General features: G+C 51.1%; 1 protein-coding gene across 1 annotated transcript; it reads right to left on the reverse strand.

Annotated features, from left to right (window-relative positions):
- Window positions 1–1,458: 1,458 nt before the first annotated feature.
- Window positions 1,459–20,325, reverse strand: Stac2 (SH3 and cysteine rich domain 2). Its single transcript, XM_036197881.1, is given in 12 exon segments — window positions 1,459–2,913; window positions 4,180–4,317; window positions 4,633–4,684; window positions 4,999–5,096; window positions 5,665–5,726; window positions 5,820–5,892; window positions 5,972–6,084; window positions 6,661–6,751; window positions 6,889–6,986; window positions 7,503–7,809; window positions 19,849–19,884; window positions 19,886–20,325. Coding segments are annotated over 12 exon segments (1,227 nt in total). The 5' UTR covers window positions 19,940–20,325; the 3' UTR covers window positions 1,459–2,808.
- Between the last annotated feature and the right edge of the window lie 919 nt (window positions 20,326–21,244).

The raw sequence follows: 21,244 nt of genomic DNA on the forward strand, positions 1-21,244 counted from the left end.
GCCATGGCACTGCACACGTGTAATCTCAGCTACTCGGGGGAGATGGCCTACCCAGGTTACAGAATTCTCTCTGTAGCCTTCAGAGCCAGCCATGGTGTTTCATACCTGCAATCCCAGCACTTGGGAGGCTGAAGCAGGGCCATTACTAAGTTCAAAACAAGACCCTATTTCAAAGGAAAGAAAGCCTTCAGACTTGGGGGTGAAACTCCCTTTCAGTTCCAGGGTGAGGATTCTAGGAGACAGTTACCCTTCTTCCTCAAGCGCTATGTTGTAACACGAATTCCTAAATGATCTTATAAAAAACAAAAAACAAAAAACCCAGAGCCAAATATTGGTGTAAATGTTGAAAGATCAGAGAGACAAAGAACAAGCCACCTCTTACCTCTAGGTTCCTCAGCCTTGAAAAGCCCTCTGGTTCCTGTCTCCCACGCCTTATATACCTTTCTCTGCCCAGCCATCACTTCCTGGGATTAAAGGTGCATGTGCTTCCCAAGCAAAGGCGTGAGATCTCAAATGCTGGGATTAAAGGTGTGTGCCACCACTGCCTGGCTCTGTTTCTCTCCTAGACTGAGTCAATTTCATGTAGTCCAGGGTGGCTTTGAACTCACAGAGATCCAGACAGATCTCTGCCTCCAATATGCAGATTAAAAGTGTGTACCACCACTCTTCGGCATCTATGTTTAATCTAGTGGCTTGTTCTGTCCTCTGATCCTCAGATAAATTTTATTCGGGTACACAATGTATTGCCACACTATGGCTTTTACTGGATGAAGGGACCCAAAGGATGCTCAAGGAGGAGGCACCACAGTCTGGTCCCACCTCGCCTACCTAGCTCAGAAGGCGGAGGCGGGACCAGACTTGGATGAACCAGAGGGTACTTGTCAAAAGAGGCAGATTCCCACCTTCTGTGCCCTGTCTCCCCCGCAGCAGCCTCGGGCTCTCTTGCTCCCTCCGTGCCTATAAATAGCCCAGGACACGCGAGGAGTGACGCGGCCCGGCAGGCTCGGGAAGGCGGTCGCTTGGCTGGAGCAGGTGGGCGGCAGAGGGGCGCGCGAGCCCTCCCCTCCCTCTGCCAGGCACCAGATGACGGACGCCGCTGAGTCATCTCAAGGCCTCAGCGTCCACCACTCTTCGCTCCACCATCTTTGAATTTTGGGTTTGGGGGCTGCAGGGAGAGGCTGATCCCCAGCGCTACCGCACCCTCGGAAGCAGGCGGGTCTACGTCAACAGCTGCATTGTGGGTCCGCCCCCTGCGCGACCCAGAAATGACCTCAGCCCCGCCTCCCCCGCGGGACTCGGGTCCTTCCAGCATCTTTCGCGGTACCCATGCTAGCGCATCCCACTCCGACGCCCCTCCTCTCAGGGGTCAATGACCTCTTCTACCCTCTACCCTTCTACCCTCAGCCCCCGCCTCATCCCGCTGCCCGCTTGTTCTATTCCAAGCAGATACACAGAGCGGACAAGCTGAGACAAGAAACATTTAATTATGGGCCTGGGGGCTCAGCAACTCCCCCCACAGACCCGTCATGCAGCCTCATGTACAGTGGGCATTGGGCCCGCCCCGGGGATTTTGCTGGGGGGGGGGGCTCATGGCAGCAAACAGGGCAGTGTGGCTTTGATCCCCTCTTAAGGGGAAAAGTGGGGCAAAGTGTGTTGGGCTGGAGAATCTGTGTCCTCTCACAGGAGGGTTTGACTGTGCCCAGAACTGGGGGTGGCATTGGCTGGCATGATCAGGGTGCAAAAGGAGGCTCTGAGCTTGGAGGGAGGGGCTGGCACCAGGAAAGAAAGCAGACTTCAAGGGAGAGGTCCTTTGTCCTGCCCACCAGGGCCAGGGGTTCCTAGACCATCACTTCCTGATGGCCAAAACAAACATTCCCTATCCTTCCTCTATCTCTCAAGGTATTCCTCCCAGGGATGGGCCCTGTAGAGCCTGCTGAGAAGGGTAAGTTTGGTCCATCTGAGGGCAGAGCTTTTAGAGAGACCAGAACTCACAACCACAGACTACCCTGGCTGGCTGCTTCTGGTGACAGGGATTTCTAGAGTCTTAACAGTGGAATGTTTTGACCAAACAGGGGCCAGTGTTGTGTTCTCAGCTGGGTCTGTGTCCAGGCTGCTCTTGGACACCAATTTCTAGTAGACAAAGGGAAGATGAGGCTGCTGTGTGAGGACTGTCCTTAGCGGACACTCTGTCACATGTCACATCCCCTCCAGACCTCAGTCCTGCCCCTGCTCTGACCGTATGGGTTTCAAGTAATGGAAAAGATTCCTGAACTTTCCTGAGAATTGAAGGAGTGACGGTGGTGAATTCAGGGTTCCATCACGGCCCCCAGTCCCCTCTCAATCCAGAGTGGAGGGCTGAGGAACACCGAAAGTCCCTCTCACAAGGCTCCAGTTGCAAAGGGGTGGATACACAGACCCAAGCAAAGGCTGTGGGCAAAGAGGAGTCAGGCATGCAAAGGCAGTATGGGCAGGTAAAGTCTCTGAGGACAGCAGGAGATTCCCTAGGGTGGGACTCTTTGTGGCAACCTGACTGGGTGGTACCTGGGCACTGGGTGGGTCTTCCTGTAGCTTCCTCATTTCTTCCCACTTTGGATGCCCTTCCCCAAGTCCCAGAAGATCACCCCATTCAGGATACCCCACCCAAGAAATAAAACCTTCCTCAGTGCAGAAGGCTCCTAAGTGGGGGTGGGTGATGCTTAGGAGAGAGACAGGAGAGGAAGGGTGTGGCCAGGATGCTGGCTTCCTTCTCAGGCCAGAAGCAAGGGCCAGGCATGGCTAGGGGTAGCGTCAGGGTTGTCTTGGTTTCTGTCAGATCTCTGCCAGGGAGTCGGCTGGCACCAAGCCTCGCTTCTTGCCACTGCTGACGCGGATGAAGCCGTCAGCATCCTTGCTTCTGCCCACGCCTACACAGATCTGAGGAGAGGTGAGACCCAGAATGAGTATTGCTGATGGTTCCAGAGGACACGCCCCAGGGGAGGGGGGTTGGTGTATCTGGTGTGGATGGAGCTGATGCAAGCAAAGCTTAGGAGGGATCGATCGACGGCATGACCAGGACCCAGGGCATAGCAAACAGGACACCAGCATCGGAGCTGAACCTGACGGTCAGTTAAACCAACGCCCCTTCCTAATCCCAATTCACAGAGGAAGAGGCAGAGAGAAAAGGGCTTTGTGAGGTTATGCAGAAAGACAGTCAGTACTTAAATCTCATCAGGGCACCCTAAATCCTAGCACTTGGGAGGCAGAGGTAGGCAAATGTCTGTGAGTTCAAGGCCAGCCTGGCCTACCTAGTGAGTTCCAGGCCATCTAGGGCTAGGGATACTGTTTAATAAGAACAAAAACAAAACAAAACAAAACAAAACAAACAAACAAACAAAAACCAATTGGCTGTGGTGGTGCACACCTTTAATCCCAGCACTCGGGAAGCAGAGACGGGAATCTCTGAGTATTTGAGGCCATCCTGGTCTACAGAGCAAGTTCCAGGACAGCCAGGCCTGTTACCCAGAGAAACCCTGTCTTGAAAAACCAAAAAAACCCAAACAAACAAACAAACAAACAAAACAAAACAAAAAAGCAGGGGCTGGAGAGATGGCTCAGTGGTTAAGAGCACTGGTTAGTCTTCCAGAGGACTTGGTTTCAATTCTCACCACCCACATCGGCTCACAACCATCTGTGACTGCAGTCTCAGGGGATCCAACAACCTCTTCTGGCTTCTGTGGGCACCAGGCATGCACATGGTGCACAGAAATACATGCAGACAAAACACCCATGCACATAAAATAAATAAAACAAACAAACAGAAAACAGCGAAGCGGCCTCCAGATTCGTGATTCAGGGCTCCTGTTGCCCTCCCTCTGACATCAAGCTGCCTTTTGTTAGCGACCAGCTCAAGTCCCCTGGGAGGGCCTTCCTATTCTATCCCTTTGCTTGTTTGGTTTTGTCCTGTTGAGACGGGGTCTCACTACATAGCCTTGGCACTTGCTATTGGCGCTTGCCCAGGACAATCCTCCTGCCTCAGCGAGGTTACAGGTATACACCATGTAGTTTACACACTGCTGGGGATAGAGCCCAAAGCAAACACGTCACCAACTCAGCTCCAGCTCCAGCTCCAAGGGCTTCACTGTATGCACCGTATTCACCGTATACACCATGCTTCAACCCCAGCAGGGCCCTGGAACCCACCTGGTTCTCCTTGAGGCTCATGTAACCCTGTTCCTTGTTCCCAGAGAAGGGCTGAGAGCAGCGCCATACGCTCTCCCCTGGCCTCACCCGCTGCACGAAATTGGCTGGGAAGAAGCCAACCCGGTCGCCAATCTTGCCCTGGGGATGAGGTTGGCAGTGAGCCTGAGCACCAGCTTCACCCCCACTTTTTCTCTAGACCCGGTTGCTACTCGGAGCCAGTACATCGTCCTCCAGACCTTGGGCTCTCATTATTCCAGCCCCCAGCCGGTGGTGGCTTCTGGCCTTGGGAGGCCGTGAGGTGGGCAGAAGGAGCTGACGGAGGGAGGGTGAAATTGATGAGGCCCAAGGATTGGCTCTGGGCAAGCCACGGGAGAAAGGGAGGTCTTTGGGGCCCAAAGAGAAGGTGGGACAGTGCCTATCAGAGCCCCCTCAGACCCCACCCTGCCAAGTTACCTTCCACCAGTCTTCATTAGAGTCATCCACCAGCATGATTCGATCTCCGGGCCTGGGAAAGAGAGAGCTGGGGCAGCATGTGGGTACCTAGGTGCCCTGCATGTCCCTCTCAGCCGGCGGGAGAGGATTCTCAGTGCTCTTTGAGGCCATTGAGACCACAGATACAGCAGGTTCCCTGGAATGGCCAGAATTAGGGCAGAAGACAGGATACTACACCCATCACCCTGGGCAACTCTGGCCTCTCTGTGGACACAGTATAGTCAAATGTGCAAGAAGAAAATGTCCGAAGGTCCTCATCACCCTATGTTCCAAAGTCAGTAGGGGCTAGGCAGGATCAGTGGGGCTAGACCACAGCAAGGGACTCACTGGAGAGCCAGGTCGTTGTTCTCCTGGGGCAGGAACTTGTAGAGGGCCACATAGGTGTACATGGGCCCCACATCCTTCCTCAGGGACAGCTTTGAGGCCTGTAAGAAAAGTCCTGGGTCAGTGATGGTGGGTCACCTCCCTGGTCCACCCACTGTCCACCTGCTGTGAGTGTGCTTGCCCTGGGGTAGGAATCTCGGGTAAGTAATAGGGACTAGTGTGTATCTTCCTAATCGTGGGGTGGGGGTGGGGCTGATATGGAGAGGGAGGACACCCTCTGTCTGCTGAGTTCGAACCGCCTGCCCTGGGAGAGCAGGAATGGAGCGACAGACAGTGGTGACCCCTCCCACCTTCCATGCCTCTCATCTTGACTGCTGCTGCTTCTCCCGGGGCCTGGGGACACATGGGGGGAAGCAGTGAGGGCCGTTTACACCGTGCTCTGTTTGTTTGTTTCGAGACAGGGTTTCTCTGTGTAGCTTTGGACCCTGTCCTGGAACTTGTAGACTCAGGCTGGCCTCGAACTCACAGAGATCTCCTGTCTCTGCCTCTGCCTCCCCAGTGCTGGGATTAAAGGTATTCGCCACCACGCCTGGCTTTGCTGTGCTCTTATGTACTTATTGATCAATGGTAAGAAGTGGCCTGTGGGCTCCAAGCTAACTCCAGGCTCACCTGCTGTCCAGGGCTCTTCTCCTCTGGTCCCGATCCTTCACTCTCTGCTGGGGCTATGAACACTGGAGACACCAAGGGGAGAGCAGAGTGTCAAGCTTCAAGCAGTGCCTCCCCCACCCTCGCCCTGTGCCTGGGGACTTCTCCCTCTGGCTCACCGCTGTCACCAGGTCCCTCTTCTGAGCTGCGGATGCTGCCTTCCCCGTCTTCTGTTAGCTCATCCCGTTCACTCTGGGGAGAGACAGGAGGAGGATCAGCCACTGGGCCCACAGTCATCCTCAGAGGCCCCCCACTTCTGCGCCCAGCATACCAGGCTCCGTGTGGGGGACTCAGACGTGCTGCTGAAGCTGGAGCGGTTCATCAGTGCCAGGGAGGTGCCATAGCGCAGGGTCTCATAAACTGGGTCCACCTTCCCGATGGTCCCTGCTAAGCATCCACGTTCAGTGCCTGGCACCTGGCTGTCAGCGTGGATTCACCCCAAGCTCAACCACGTGGGTCCCAGGGCTAAAACTCAGATCATCAGGTTTGGTGGCAAGTGCCTTTCCCTGATGAGCTAACCTAACCCTGACCAGCTCTATGTATTTGTCATTATTATTTGGTTTATAAGAGAGTGTCTCACTTAGCCCAGGCTGGTACCCACTTGCCAGCCTGAATTCACCCAGGATGGCTTTGAACTGTTTATCCCCTTCTACCTTCTGAATGCTGGAATGCCTGGCATGAAGCACCACACCCAACCCAATCCCACCTTCCTCAGTGCTGTCTCTCAATGTCTGGCACGGTGCCCCAAGCTAAGTAGATACTCTATAAATTGCCGGTTCAGAGACCAATGAACAAATGAATAAATGGAGCCTACATTCAGGACAGGAGCATCCCGGGAAGAAAGTAGGGAGTACTAGGAATAGGCGCTACCAGTGTGACTCAGGCATGGAACTGAAAAATATGTGGGATTTCTTACAGAAAATCCTTGGAGACAGGGGCCATGGGGTGTAGGGCACTTACCAGTAGGTGGGGACTCTTTGCTCATGGCACAGGCTGGTGGTGGCTCATGCACCAGGAGTGGGGAACTGAAGTTACGTCGAAAAGAGGTGGACTGGGGCAAAAGGAGGCGCAGAGAGAACACAGAGATATAATGACCCACAGAGAGATTGGCCTTGCCCAAGCCCAGGGCCACCCTACAGGAGGAGCCAGCCTCGAGGGGTCTGATACATGTCACTGTCTCCCACTCACTGTCTTGCCCGGGCACTGCTGGTGGGAGATCTCCTCGGAGCACCAGAGGTGGACGCTGACTTTGCATGCTTTACATCGCAAACCCTGCTTGGAGTTTCCTAGGAGAGATTGGGGTTCAGCGAGAGGAAATGGCCTAGAAAGGACAGACCCATGGCCAAGGAACAGCAACAGAAAGCCTGGCAGCACACGCCTTTAATCCAGCACTCTGGAGGCAGAGGCAGGCGAATCTCTGAGTACTAAGAAAGCCTGGTCTACAGAGCGAGTTTCAAGACAGCCAGGGCTACACAGAGAAACCCTGTCTCAAAATCCAAAAATTAAAAAAACAAACAAACAAACAACAACAACAACAACAAAAAACAACCCACCCATGACTCTATTGTTCTTTCGCAGAGTTGGCAATGTAGAATCCAAGGCCTAATGTGTGGTAGGCAAGTACTCTAGCAATGAACTAAAGCCCAGACTCACTCAACGCTCATCTGTCTCCCCAGGGAAAGAGGCACAGTTAGAAGTGTGACTCTGTATATTGCAGTTCTCCAATATCAGGCAATGCCATGACTTATTCCCAGGCTCCCACCAGCCCTTCCTCTGGCCTGCCACAGGGCCCAGGCACCTACCTACGATGAGCTGGCGGCACAGCTCACAAGGGCTGGCTCTCTTGAAGACGTGTTCCTGGAAGCTGTGCAGCCGTACTGGTTTGAGTGGTGCCAAGGGGCGTGGGACTGGGCACGGCGAGGGTGCTGGGGTGGGTAGACCCCCATCTGTGGAGGCAGGTGGTGGAGAAGGAGGAGGCAGTGGGGTGGGCGGAGTCAGCAGCACCTCTGTTGGGCACTTCAGCTCAGAGCCTGAGCGGAGGAAGAAGTTCTCCATGCTCTTACTTCGAAGGATGGTTTTGAGGGAGAGGGTGCGCTTAAATCGCTGGAGCTGGGAGAAGAAGGAGCAAGCAGTGAGTGCGAGGCTGGAGGGCTTCCTGTGTCTCCTGTGGAGAGGCAGCCCCGGAGCTGAGGACCAGAGCCAACAGAAAGAACTACCAGAGACTCCTGCTCTGGCCATCCAGCCTCCCAGAACCCCACAGAGAACTAGCAGGGAATTTTAAGGGACTTCTAGCAGAGTAGGCACATGCTTAGAAGTAGTGGAGACTGTGGAAGCCAAGTGGTCGAGGAGCCGCTGCTGATCTCCTCCAGCCAGTTAAGGTGGACCTGGTGAAGCCAGATCCCTTCTCCCCTCCACACACTTTAATAAAAAAAAAAACAAAAAACCCTAGACTTCGGCTGGATATGGTGGCATCCTTCTGTAACACCAGCACTCAGGAAATGGAGACAGGAGGGTCAGAAGTTCCAGGCCAGCCTGGGTTCCAGAGTAAGATCTAGTCTCCAACAAACAACAAAACTAGACTTTTGCAGAGTGTGATGGTGCAAGGCTTTAATCCCAGTGCTCAGGAGAGAGAGGCAGGTGGAAATCTGTCGATTTGAGGCTACCAGGGCCACATAGTAAAACCCTGTCTCAATACAAAACTAAGAATAAAACTCTATGATTTTTTTTTTTATTCTTGAGATAGTATCTCATGTATCTCTGACTGGTTCCAAATTCTGTAGCCAAGGAAGATGACCTTGAACTTCTGACCCTTCTGCCTCTGTTTTCTTAAGTGCTGGGATTGCAGGCATGCAATAATCCTCTGCCTTAGTCAGAGCTGGAGATCAAACTCAGGGCTTCACACATGCTAGGCAAACACTCTATTAATTGAGCTACAACCCTAGCCTCCAAAACTAGACTTGTGTGAAATTATATAAAGACAATTTAAAAATATTTCCTTTTCCTTTGAACAAATGCAGTATACTTTTATGTTTTTATCAGGCACCCACCTTCTCCACCCCTTTAACAGTAAATCACGGAAGTCCTCCTATACACATGCACAAAGAGATCCATCAGTCTTTTTTATGGCACACGCCAGCCAGCCATTGTGCTGTTATACTAGTTCCTCGGTAGATGGTGCTCAACCGGTAGAGTGCTTGCCTGGCATGCAAGTAGCTCTGGATCCAGTCCCCAGCATTACATAAAACTGGACCCGCTGGCACACATCTGTAATCCTACCACTCTGAAGTGCTAGGTAGAGGTAGGATCAGACATTCAAGGTCATCTTTGACTACGTTGTGAGTTTGAGGCCAGACTGGGCTACTGTAGACCCTACCTTATTTGAAGTGGGGTGGAGCAGGCTCCCAGGACTTGAGAGGCAAAGGCAGAAAGGCTGTCTTGATATGAGGCCAATAGGCTACATAGCAAGATCCTGTCACAAACAAATAAACAGAAACACAACAACCTCTGGGCCCAAACAAAACACACCAGGGGGCTACAGAATTGGCTCAGTAGTTAAGAACACTTGTTGTTCTTCAGGAGGACCTGGGTTCTATTCTCAGCACTCATATTACACTCTCAGCTGTCTGTACTCACAGCTGTTTCTCTAGTCCCAAGAGATATGGCACCCTCTTCTGGCCTCTCTGAGCACCAGACATGCACATGGTACACAGATAAATGTGAAGGCCAAACACTCGTACAAAACACACCAGGACTTTTTGGTTTGCTACCAATAAGATAACAGGGTAGAGGCAGGAAGGTCAGAAGTTCAAAGTCATCTTCCTTGGATACATGAGTTTGAAGCCAATCTGAGATCCCATGACACCATCTCAAGAAGAAAAAAGAAGTTTCCTTTTATTCTCTGTTTTGTATTGACAGGGTCTCACTCCGTAGCCCTGGCTGGCCTCGAACTCATAGAGATTTACTTGTCTCTACCTCCTAAGTGCTAGAATTAAAGACATGCTCCATTACACCCTGTAAAAACCTAGTTTTATCGTTTGTTTGAGACAAACTACTGCTGTATTCTCCAACAGGTGAGACACAGGGCAGGAAAGTTACCCTGTAATCTCAAGGCTGATTCTCTCCTCTGATCATATCTCCAGTTCATACCCGGCAGCCACCAACCTCATTATCATCATTGTCCTGTCTTTGTTCAGGCCTGCTATCCAAAGCCTGGTTCAGCACCACAGTTCCCTGGCCCAGATCCCAGGCCATGACCCCTGATCTTGCCAAGAAACTTTTTCTGTGGCTGGAAGCTCAGTGGTTAAGAGCATGTGCTGCTCTTACAGAGGACCAGAGTTCAGTTCCCAGCACCCATGGAGGATTCCCTATAACTCCAGCTTCAGGGGGCCCCACACCTCCTTCTTCTGGACTCTGTAGTGCACCTGAACTCCCATGTACATGCCCACACATATATACATAATTAAAAAATAAATAAAATCTATCTTAAAGAAACCTCGGCCAGGTGGTGGTGGTGCACACCTTTAATCCCAGCACTCAGGAGGCAGAGCCAGGCGAATCTCTGTGAGTTCGAGGCCAGCCTGGTCTACTGAGCGAGATCCAGGAAAGGCGCAAAGCTACACAGAGAAACCCTGTCTTGGGAAAAAAAAAAAAAAAAAAGAAGAAGAAAGAAAGAGAGCTTGGCCTTAGCTTAGGCTTGGCCCACTAGCTCTTATAACTTAAATTAACCTGCGTTGTTCAACTCCCTCCATGACTTTTTAGCATCTCCTGTGCACCTAGATTCCTCATCCTCTTCCTTTCTCTCCCCAGAAATCCCACCTATGCCTAGCTATTGGCCGTTCAGCCTTTTATTACACCAATCCCAGCAATACATTTTCACACAGTGTACAAATATCCCACATTTCCCCATTTTGTCTAAAAAGGAAAGGTTTTAACTCTAATGCTAAATTTATGTACAATAAAAACAATTATCATTTAAGAATTATATTCACAATGTCCAGTCCATTGTATTTGTTAAACTATTCTATTATCTATCTTACCTTGATGAGTCCAAAGTTTTATATCTAAACCATTTTGCATCATAATTTGTATTAGCATCCTAAAAATATACCTGTGTAAATTAAAACATCTTCTTAGATAAACAAATTAAGCTTTTATGTTTCTCAACCTTATAAACTTTACATCTCTTATATATGTTTCTTTTTTGAATTTGGTAACAAGGAAAACTATGAAACTATAACTATCTAGTCTTTAACCCCATCAAGGACCAAAGAAAGATATAATATTACCTGAGTAAATAGGAAGTATAGAGCAAACAACTTCCAAAACTATAGAAACAACAAAGAAGTTGGCTGCCTAGACAGTCACCCAAGGTTCCTCTGCACCACTGGGGCATCCATTTTCAGCCTGCAGGTCTAGAATGTCTGACAGGCTTTTTTTGTGAAGCAGAAATTTTAAAGGACTGTACTACCTTGTCTTGGCAAAGTTTTGTATCATGCTTGTCTAATTTGGACAGCATACTGTCTTGCCCAGTCGCTAACTTTGCCACAATAAAAGCAAACTCCATATGAAGTTTCTTTAATACCCATCACCCTTTTTTGAAGCAAACTGGTGCTACCAGGAGCAGATGTGTCTTACTGTCATGAAAAGCCTTAGGTTATTAAAACATCTTAAATGCCATATTCTGTAGGTCTCTGAAGTATTTGAAGACCACCTATCTAAAATATCTCTGTTCTACCTTGAAAACATAGCTAACATGAATACAGGTTTCATTATTATAGATGACTAACTACTAACCTGACTAATAGTTGTTTGTTTTAGTTTAAAAGTAGATTAAAAAAACAAAAAACAAACAAACAAACAAACAAAATAGATTCAAGCCTGGCGGTGGTGGCGCACACCTTTAATCCCAGCACTCGGGAGGCAGAGGCAGGCGGATCTCTGTGAGTTCAAGGCCAGCCTGGTCTACAGAGTGAGTTCCAGGACAGCCAGAACTGTTTCACAGAGAAACCCTGTTCCCCCAAAAAAACAACAAAAAAGTAGATTCAATAATCTACCCCTTTATTCTGTCACGTCTACATTATACCCCCCCTTTTTTATCTTCAGAAAGAGATCCCTGAATCTAATCTCCTTTGTTTAGCTTTTTTCCTGATCATGACCAATAACAACTTGTAACCAACCCCATAAACAACAACAAACATCCATAACCCACTGAATGACCAAAAACCACCCACTCCACATCTTAGGAATGTGGGTGTCATATTCTCTAGACTGCTTCCTGTCTGGGGACCCTGAGAAAATTGAGATAATTGTCACGTCCTGGGAGAGCTGGCTGTAACGTCTGTTGTCCAGTCTCCGTGTGATGGGAAAGTGCAGGGCTTATCTGAAGTCCTGGCTGGAGTGAGGCTGGACCATCTCAGCTAGCAGCTCTGAAGTTGTTCTGGATGTAGAATTTTGTGGGAACTGCAACAGAGGCATTTTTGAGGCTGGATCACCTGGGCTACTTGTCTTTATTGGTGTCTGGGTTTTTTTTTTTCTGAAAACACATAGACTTTTAAAGGTAACATATATGTCTGCATTAACATAAACATGGAATATGTGGTGTGCACAAGTCAGCTAAAGATGCTCTTTTGGGGGGCTGGAGAGATGGCTCAGAGGTTAAGAGCACTGACTGTTCTTCCAGAGGTCCTGAGTTCAATTCCCAGCACCCACATGGTGGCTCACAACCATCTGTAATGAGATCTGGCGCCCTCTTCTGTATACATAATAAATAAATCTTTAAAAAAAGATGCTGTTTTGTTCTGTGTTTGAGCAGGTAAAAGGAATCTGTTAACTTTATAAGTTCATTTGTTCTGTATAACCAAATTGTAATATAAATCTCTATCCATTCATATGAAAGAATGGCATGTAATAATAAGTCATGAAGACTCTGTAGCCAACAAGACTTATCATGTCTCATCCGGTCTCAGAGCTGCTCCCATAGTAGAGGAATCAGCATCTACATCACATGTCCTGTAGTCTTTCTTGTTTTTTTTTCTTGTCTGTAGCCAAGATTTTCAGGAGGTCTCCCCCAATTAAATCTGATCTTCATTAATTTTGAAGAGAACTATAACTTTTTGTTTCCCATGGAAGCAAAAGCATAATCTCTCCTCCAGTGCAACATATTTTCTGAATTCCATTTTGAAGTTATGAGATTCTTAAAATATATAGGTTTTACCCCCTCCTGATTGGTTTGCTCCACCCATTTATTTTTTGTTTCTCTTCTTCCTCCTCCCAACACCTCTGAAGCCATTGTATGAACTGTCGTGCCACCTGAGCCTCCAATAAAAACCAATATATTATATATATGTTTAATTTAGCAGTTTCCATTATCTCTCAGCAGCTATTGTTTTTTTGTACATTAGCATTTAAAAAATTTAAGCCGGGCAGTGGTGGCGCACACCTGTAATCCCAGCACTCAAGAGGCAGAAGCATGTGGATCTCTGTGAGTTCAAGGCCAGCCTAGTCTACAGAGCTAGTCCAGGACGGGCTCCAAAGCTACAGAGAAACCCTGTCTCGAAAAACAAAAAACAAAACAGAACAAAACAAAACAAAAATCAAAGTCAACAAATCACCATACAGGGTCCAGATGCCTGTATGTATTTCCTATCTTTACGTGGCTTATTTTTTATATTACTTTACTCTCTCTTTATTTTTATATGACTGTGTATATCTATTTTCTTTTTTTTCCTCTTCAGCATTTATGCTCTTTTTTTTTTTTTTTTTGGAGGCAGGGTTTCTCTGTGTAATTTTGGGGCCTATCCTGGATCTTGCTCTGTAGACCAGGCTGGCCTCGAACTCATGGAGATCTGCTTGGCTCTGCCTTCCTAGTGCTGGGATTAAAGGCATGTGGCACCACTGCCCGGCCCATCTTAGCACATTTATAAACATACTGTACCTTTTAGCTGGGCAGGGGTGGCACATGCCTTTAATCCTAGCACTGGAGCAGCAGAGAAAGGCAGATCTCTGTGAGTTTGAGGCCATTCTGGTCTACAGAGTGAGTTCCAGGACAGCCAGGGCTACACAGAGAAACCCTGTCTCAGAAAAACAAAAACTGTAACCTTTTTAGAGGTTTTCTGTGTCTGGACCTGGCTTTACTAAGTGCCTTCAGTGTTCTCTGATCTCTCCTGAGAAAAATCTTAAACTGTCATGTCAGCCACCATGTGGCTCAGCTTAGTGCATGGTGTTGGCACATGGTGCTGGCTGGCTCAAGCCTACAGACAATGTCCAGGAGCTGCATGTCTGTACGCTGGCCACTGGCCTGCCTGAGAGGCCTGTAGGACTAGGAACTCACACCTGACTCCCTGTCCAGAACTGGGCCTGCCCTAGGACAGAACTGCATCGGCTCAAGTTCTTCTTTTTAAAATATATACAATTTATTTATTTTTATTTTATGTGCATTAATGTTTTGCCTGCACATATGTCTGTGTGAGGATGTCAGGTCCCCTGGAACTGGAGTTACAGTTGTAAGCTGCCATGTGGGTGCTGGGAATTGAACCCAGGTCCTCTGGAAGAGCAATCAGTGCTCTTAACCGCTGAGCTATCTCTCCAGCCCCAAGCTCAGGTTCCAACTGTTAACTTCTTTTTTGTTTTGTTTTGTTTTATTTTGTTTTGTTTTCAAGATAGAGTTTCTCTGGGTAGCCTCAGCTATCCTGAAATTCACTCTATAGACCAGGCTAGTCTTGAACTCACAGAGATCCACCGGCCTCTGCCTCCCCAGTGCTGGGATTAAAGGGTGTGCCACCACCACCTCACTTCTCTTGTAAATTTCTTTTCTTTCTTTCTTTTTTTTTTTTTTTTCCTTCCAGAGCTGAGGACTGAACCCAGGGCCTTGCGCTTGCTAGGCAAGCGCTCTACCACTGAGCTAAATCCCCAACCCCTCTTGTAAATTGCTAACTCCTCCTGAGACTGAAACAGAGGCCAGTCACCTCCAGTTCCCAACACACAGTAGGTACTCAGTCACTATGCCTCTGACAAATACATCACTTTGTGGAGTCAGGGCCAGTTCTGCGCCGAGGCTGGAGTTCTTCATATCCCTCCCTCAAATACACCCTCACTGAATCTGTGGAGAGCAAGGAATGGTGACTTCCTTATCCAGAACCTTGCCCCTCTCTCTTCCTGTGGAGAGTTACCTTATTCCTGCCCATTTCTTTCTATCAGCAACAGAAAAGCGGGGGGGGGGGAGGCAGGCCAGGCTCCAGACAGGAAGTCTTGGCCAGGGTTCCCAGCTGGCATGCCAGGCAGCCTGTGTGCTGTGGCTCTCTGCCTAGCACCTGTGTATGCCAAAGGGATGGAAGTAGTGGCCCCTCCAGCCTCCCAGAGGCCAGCAGGCAGCAAGATGGAGGGAGAAGCAGGGGGGATGTTTGGGCACAAGGCAGGTTCTGGTGTGCCGGCTGGGAAGCCAGAGCCCTGGGGTGTCTGGCACACTGAGTTGTTCATTTCCTTCCAAACTCAGCTTCCTGGACAGCACTGTGGGCTGCTTTGTACATCTATGGGAAGCAAGGCCTGGGGCCCCAGATGCCTGTGCGCAGGAGCAGAGGGGGTAAGCCAGAAAAGACAAGGAAGAACTTGACAACACATACCAGCTCAGGTCAGGCTGTGGCTGCCAGTGCCAAACAGGGCTGTAAAGCTTTGTTGGGGTCCAAGAGGAAAATGAACACCACCACCACCCTTCCTGACCCCAATTCCTGCCACCAATGTTCTGCTGGGGAGCCTCAAGGTACAGAGCACACAGGAGGTGAAATTAGAGATGTGCTGGGGGGTAGGGCAACAGTAACCTGTTATCTGAGTGTAAATCACTTTACTTCCTCTCTCCAAGCCTCAGTTTCCCCACATCCAAGAAGGAGGAGGCATCACTGGATACTCTCTGGGCAATACAAAGCTCTGGGTTCAAACAGATCAGCTAACCAGGAATTTGGCTCTGTAAAGGGCTCTCAGCATTAGAACACTGGATCTGGGCTAACGTCTGCACACAGTCTGCCCCTCTGGGGGAGATGGTCACTGTCCCGCGGTTCCGATGAAGAATGAATGCTAACGGAGTTAAATCACTCCTGCTCTGAGTCCTTAGCTGGCAAGTGCCAACGTCAGGGCCTGAATGGGTGGCTCACGCTGCTCAGCTCAGACCGCCGGGAATATCGATCTTCCTGCCGAGGCTCCTGCCTTGGTCCCTCCCTTCCCTCAACTGTTCCACGGACTGGTACATGGTGTCGATCAAGGAATTCAGGGTTAGAAGGGACCAGAAAGACTAGACACCCAAATCACTCTGCACCTCATCCCACCGCTGCTGAGGTCACACTGTCTCCGAATGAATGGCTCTTGGTCTCCTCTTGGGATGGGAAGCTCACTCCCTCACGGGACAGCCCTTCCATCTTTGGGCAGCTGCAGTTGCTAGGAAGTGCTTCCCTATACAGCGCTGGAACCTGCCTCCCCGTGACCTTTGCCTATCAGCCCCCATCACTCGCTTGGCTCTTACTGGGCTATTCCTGCCTAGCCACACCAGACATTCCAATTATGTGAAGGCATCAGTCATGTTCCCCTTCCCGAGGCCATTAATTCCAGAGTGACCCATCCCTGTAAATCTACCCACCCCACACCCCCAACACCCGCAAGTCTAACCTGTACGCCTTATTGGTGTACCCCTCCCTGGAATTCAGTGCCAACAGCCACCTCTGCAAGGGTTCCAGAGGTGTCTGGAACACAATGTTCCCCAGCACCAAGGCAGCCTCCACTCTGCCTGCTGAGTTCCTAACTCAGCTGTGGGCCCCACATTCCAGAAGAGCAGAAGAGAGTTTGGAAAAAATGGAATCGCCACCTAGGTGACTGGCAGATGACAAGGGCTTTGGCCAGAGGGCAGGATAGGACAGAGCTGTCAAGTGGCTTGATGCAGGCCGGGCAGTGGTGGCGCACGCCTTTAATCCCAGCACTCAGGAGGTAGAGGCAGGTGGATCTCTGAGTTCAAGGCCAGCCTGGTCTACAGAGCGAGATCCAGGACAGGCTCCAAAGCTACACAGAGAAACCATGTCTTGAAAAACAAAATGCTCCCCATAGACTCACAGGGAGTGGCATTATTGGAGGTGTGGCCTTGTTGGAGGAAGTGTGTCATGGGGGTGGGCTTTGAGGTTTCAGAAGCTCAAACCAGGCCCAATGTCACTCTCTCTTCCTACCACCTGCCAATCCAGATGTAGAACGCCCAGCTACTTCTCCAGCACCATGTCTGCCTGTGTGCCACCATGCTTCTCCTCAAGAGGATAATGGACTAAACCTCGGAACTGTGAGTCAGTCGAAATGATACGTTTTCCTTTAAAAGAGTTGCCATGGTCCTGGTGTCTCTTCACAGCCACAGAACACTGACTAAGATAAGCATTTCACCAAACACTACCATCGATCTCGGTGTCCCTGCTGCTGGGATCCATTTCTGGTATGCTCCTTAGTAAGCTGTTTCGCTTGGGTCCGGTTCCCTGCCAGTGCACCTGCAGGCTGTCTGGCATGTGGCCCAGGTCACCAGGTCTCTTCTGAACTCCTCAGAGAAAGAGCCCAACCTACCAGTATCCTCTCCCTTGCAGCTCCCTGGAGGCTCCCTTTTTCCTCAGTTTCCCATGCCATCTCCTGAAACAGTACGAGGCAGCTGGCAGTGGGTGGTGTCGGATGTGGTGAGGAATGACTCAGATGGTAAAGCAGGCATGGTGGGGTCTTCCAGGACTACACCAAAGGGGGGATAAGTAACATCACAGGATGAACAAGACCCTAAGAGAAAGTGGACCTACCTAGAAGATCCCTGCGCAGGCTGGGTACAGAGCTGAGACTCTGCCAGAGACTAGCAGGAAACTGGGTTCATACTGGCAAGAAATGCTTGGGGGCACCAAGTTGATGACTAAGAACAGGATGTTGGCTCCTGGGCACCCGGCCCTTGTTGAACCTGCCTCACACTGTGTTGGGTGGGTAGCACCCTTCTTTTCTGTTTTCCCTTCCTTGGAGTCTAGAGGTACGAGCTTTTTTGGTGACGGGCTGGAAGGGGCTGACAAAAACCCTGAGTTCACAGTCCTGTCTGTGAGGGTATTTCAGACTCCTTCACAGGGACGGAGGGGGCAAGGCTAGGGGCCCAAACAGCCTGGCACAGAGGGGATCAGCTGTGGCATCCCCTCCTCTACTCCTCCAGACCCTCTGTGGCTCAGACCCAGAGCAGATGACATTGGAGGGTCCTTGGGTTGTAGGGAGATACAGCCCTGCCCTGGGTCTGACCCCCTCTTCCCGACACAGCTGAGCATGCAGCCTTGAGATTGCTGAGACAGCACCAATCCAGGCTCCTGCTTGCCTTGGGGAACTCCTAAGGAGGGGTAGGAGCAGACAGGGTTTCATGTGGCAGGCATTGGGAGCCCCTCCATTCTTTAGGAAGACAAGGAGACTGTGTATCTGCCAGGGTTGACAACAGAGCAGGTGAAGAGGTTGAAGAACTGGAACTCAGCTGAGGCTCAGCTCCCAGGATCCCCTTTGTATGTCGATTAAACCAAGCCCTATCCTCCCGTTTCATCCCTTTCCAGGAGAGATTTGGCACCCTAAGGGGCCCACATTTTGGAAGAAAGCAGAAGGCCTTGTGTGTACTGAATCTTGGACGTGAGGGACCCAGGTATGGCGGCTCACAGCTGCAATTTTAGCTCTTGGGAGGTCGAATATGGCTAAAAGTTTGAGGCTAGCCTGGAATACACAGTGAGTTCTACGCCAGCCAAGGATAGTTAGCAAGATCTTGTCTCAAAAAGCTAAGAGACTTGGACTTGGAGAGCGGCAGGGTCCCTAGTGCAGGCGCGGGGTAGCTAGGTGGAGAGCTTCAGGCAGACTCTACCCTCCCTGTTCAGCTCCCTTTGCTGCTGCCGTAATGACCTTGACCTTGAATTAACCTCACATTCTGAGGGGTCCTCCAGATGGACCGGAGTGGAAGAGAGTCGTGGAAAGAGCTGTGTAGGAGCTTGTGACCCCAGGGAGTCCCAAGACACCACCCATTTCTGGTTCTCACCACACCTCTCGTGGTCACAGGACCAGGATGGTAACAAACACCAGGGTTCTAGAAGGGAAGGGAGTCTTGGCCTGAAGTCTAGGGAGGGGTAAGGGCTCCTTCCTACAGTCCCTTCTCTTCCCATTCCGGGGCCGCTCAGGTAGCTTCCCACAGAACTTCATGAGCACCTAGAAGTTGGGGAGGGGGGTAAACACATTAGGGTTGGGAGGTGGAATGTGAGCATCGGCCTCCCCCACCCCTTTCAGTTCCCGCAGTCTGGGCTCCGCCTGCCTTCACAGGAGAATAATTTATTCATTGTGACTTCCACAAGAGTAACAATCATACATAATTAGGGTTAATTATGACATTCATTAATTACGATGACTTCTTTTGATTCTGCCCTCTCTCCTCCCGTCTCCAGGCTCTCCGAGTGGGGGGCTGGGGCCGCCTCTGGCTCTGGAGCCGCAACACTCCGGGGTCCCCGCCCGCCACCGACGGCCGGTGCTGCGGCAGCCCCCAGCACCGGCTGGAAAGCTGCGCCCTGGGGGCCGCGGCCTCCAGGGCTCCCAGCCTAACCCGTGCGCAAGGTGGATGCCAAGCTGCTGTGGGTCAGAGAGGGACGCCGGAGACACACAGAGAAGCACGTAGGGAAGCGGAGAGAACCGGAGAGATGCACGCCCAGAGAGAGGGGACGGTTGTGGATAGGGATTCAGAGAAACAGAAGAGAGGGGGACCCGGGAGCCGCAGACACCGATCTGGCGGCCACCGGAGGGGTGCGCCTCGCACGCACACACGCGCGCGTACACCGGCCCACACCCGCTACACACAGCCACACACGCCCCGCGCCTCCGCTGCGCCGATTCCCTCCAACAAAGCCGAGTTACAACCGCCCAGGAGGGAGCCGGAGCGCGTCGGCTCCTCGCGCGTACCGGAGGGTCGGGCTCGTGTGATCGGCTGCTTGGGTCCCTCATCGCGAACCCTCTCCTCCCTCCCCTGCATGGCGCGCATCCTCAGGAATCACGCGGGCCCCGTTTAGCTTCCGTGACCCCAAGGGGACCTAGGCACTGTGACCAGAGCTCCGAGCCATTGGTGCCCGGGCGGGGCCAGGCCTCTGCCCCCCGACTTACCTTGGTTTCTTGGAGGGTGGAGACGGTCCCTGGGGGGGGTATGGGTGGCCGCGTCATCCGGCTCATTCTCCTTCTCACTCATTTCGGTCATGATTAGGGTATACAGGAAGAGAGGGTGCGGAGACCCGACGGCAGACCCGCGGGGGGCAGGCTGTGGGTGATGACGGGCGTCTCTCTGGGACTCTCCAGCCTTTTTCCAGTGGCTGCTCTCCAGTGACCCTCAAGAGAAACCCTCCCAGGCAAAGCAGCCCCCTAGCCCCAGGCACCAGAAGAGAAAGTTGTCCGGGTTGCAGGAGAGAGGGAGGCAATTACCACGAGGCGTGAGGACCAAGGGTCTGCAGAGGATGCTGCGCTCTGCGAGAGGAGGAGGGAAGTGGGGATGCGCGGACGAGCAGAGCGAGGAGGGAGCGTCGGAGCTGTCCGAGTTCGGCCGGCTCCGCCGTCCTCTGCGCCCGCCCCCCATCTCCCTCCCCCTCCCCCCGCCGGCCCCAGCCTTGCACCCGGCGGCCCCTCCGCCCAGTCCTAGCCTCCCAACTTTGATTTAGGAGGTCGCCTGGTCCCTCCCCCTTCCCTCCGCCGCGCCCCCGCGCAGCTATGCAAATCAAGGTTTTCAGCTATTGGCTGCGGAGGTGGCTAGGAGGGACAGCTGGGTGGAGTCTTGGGGGGCTCGGCCAGATGGGGAGGGGTTTGGAGGGTAAATAAGTGGAGGAGTTGTTTGATACTGAAAAAACCCGAGATGGAAGGGGGTGCGGACAAAATCAGTGTCTGGAAATACGAATAATTTGGGGCTGCAGCAGAACAGCCGAGAGGGAAAAGTTACAGCATTCTGATAGTGCAGATTAGAAGATGCTGCAACCTGGCAGAGAAAAAGACAGGACCGGTTCACCCACTGACTTAATGCCTTTTTGCCCAGCAAAGGGGCTCCCAAATATACACAACACTGCTAGACTTATGGGCGCTTCCTAAAGCAGAGAACAGGCTGTTGTTTGGTGTGTGTATATGATCCGCACGCATGCACATCTGAGTGTGTGTGTGTGTGTGTGTGTGTGTGTGTGTGTGTGTTGTGTGTGTGTGGTGTGTGTGTGTGTGTGTGTGTGTGTGTGTAGTACACGAGTGGCATGTATGTTTGGGTGTCATTCCATCCACCATGAAGTCTGAGTCAGGGTCTCTCATTGTAAACTAATTTGGCTAGACTGGCCCTAGAGCCCCAGGACTTAGTATGGTGGGTTTGGCCTTTTTTAATAGATGCTGGGAATTAAAGTCAGGCCCTCGAATGACAGGTGCTTCACCCTCTGAACTATCTCAGCAGTCCCTGTTTCATCATTTTTGAGACAGGGTCTTTCTATATAGCCCAGGCTGGCCTGAAACTCATCCTCTTCCTGCCTCAACTTCCCTA

The sequence above is a fragment of the Onychomys torridus genome, chromosome 8 (assembly GCF_903995425.1).
Source record: "Onychomys torridus chromosome 8, mOncTor1.1, whole genome shotgun sequence".
Classification (NCBI taxonomy): Eukaryota; Metazoa; Chordata; class Mammalia; order Rodentia; family Cricetidae; genus Onychomys; species Onychomys torridus.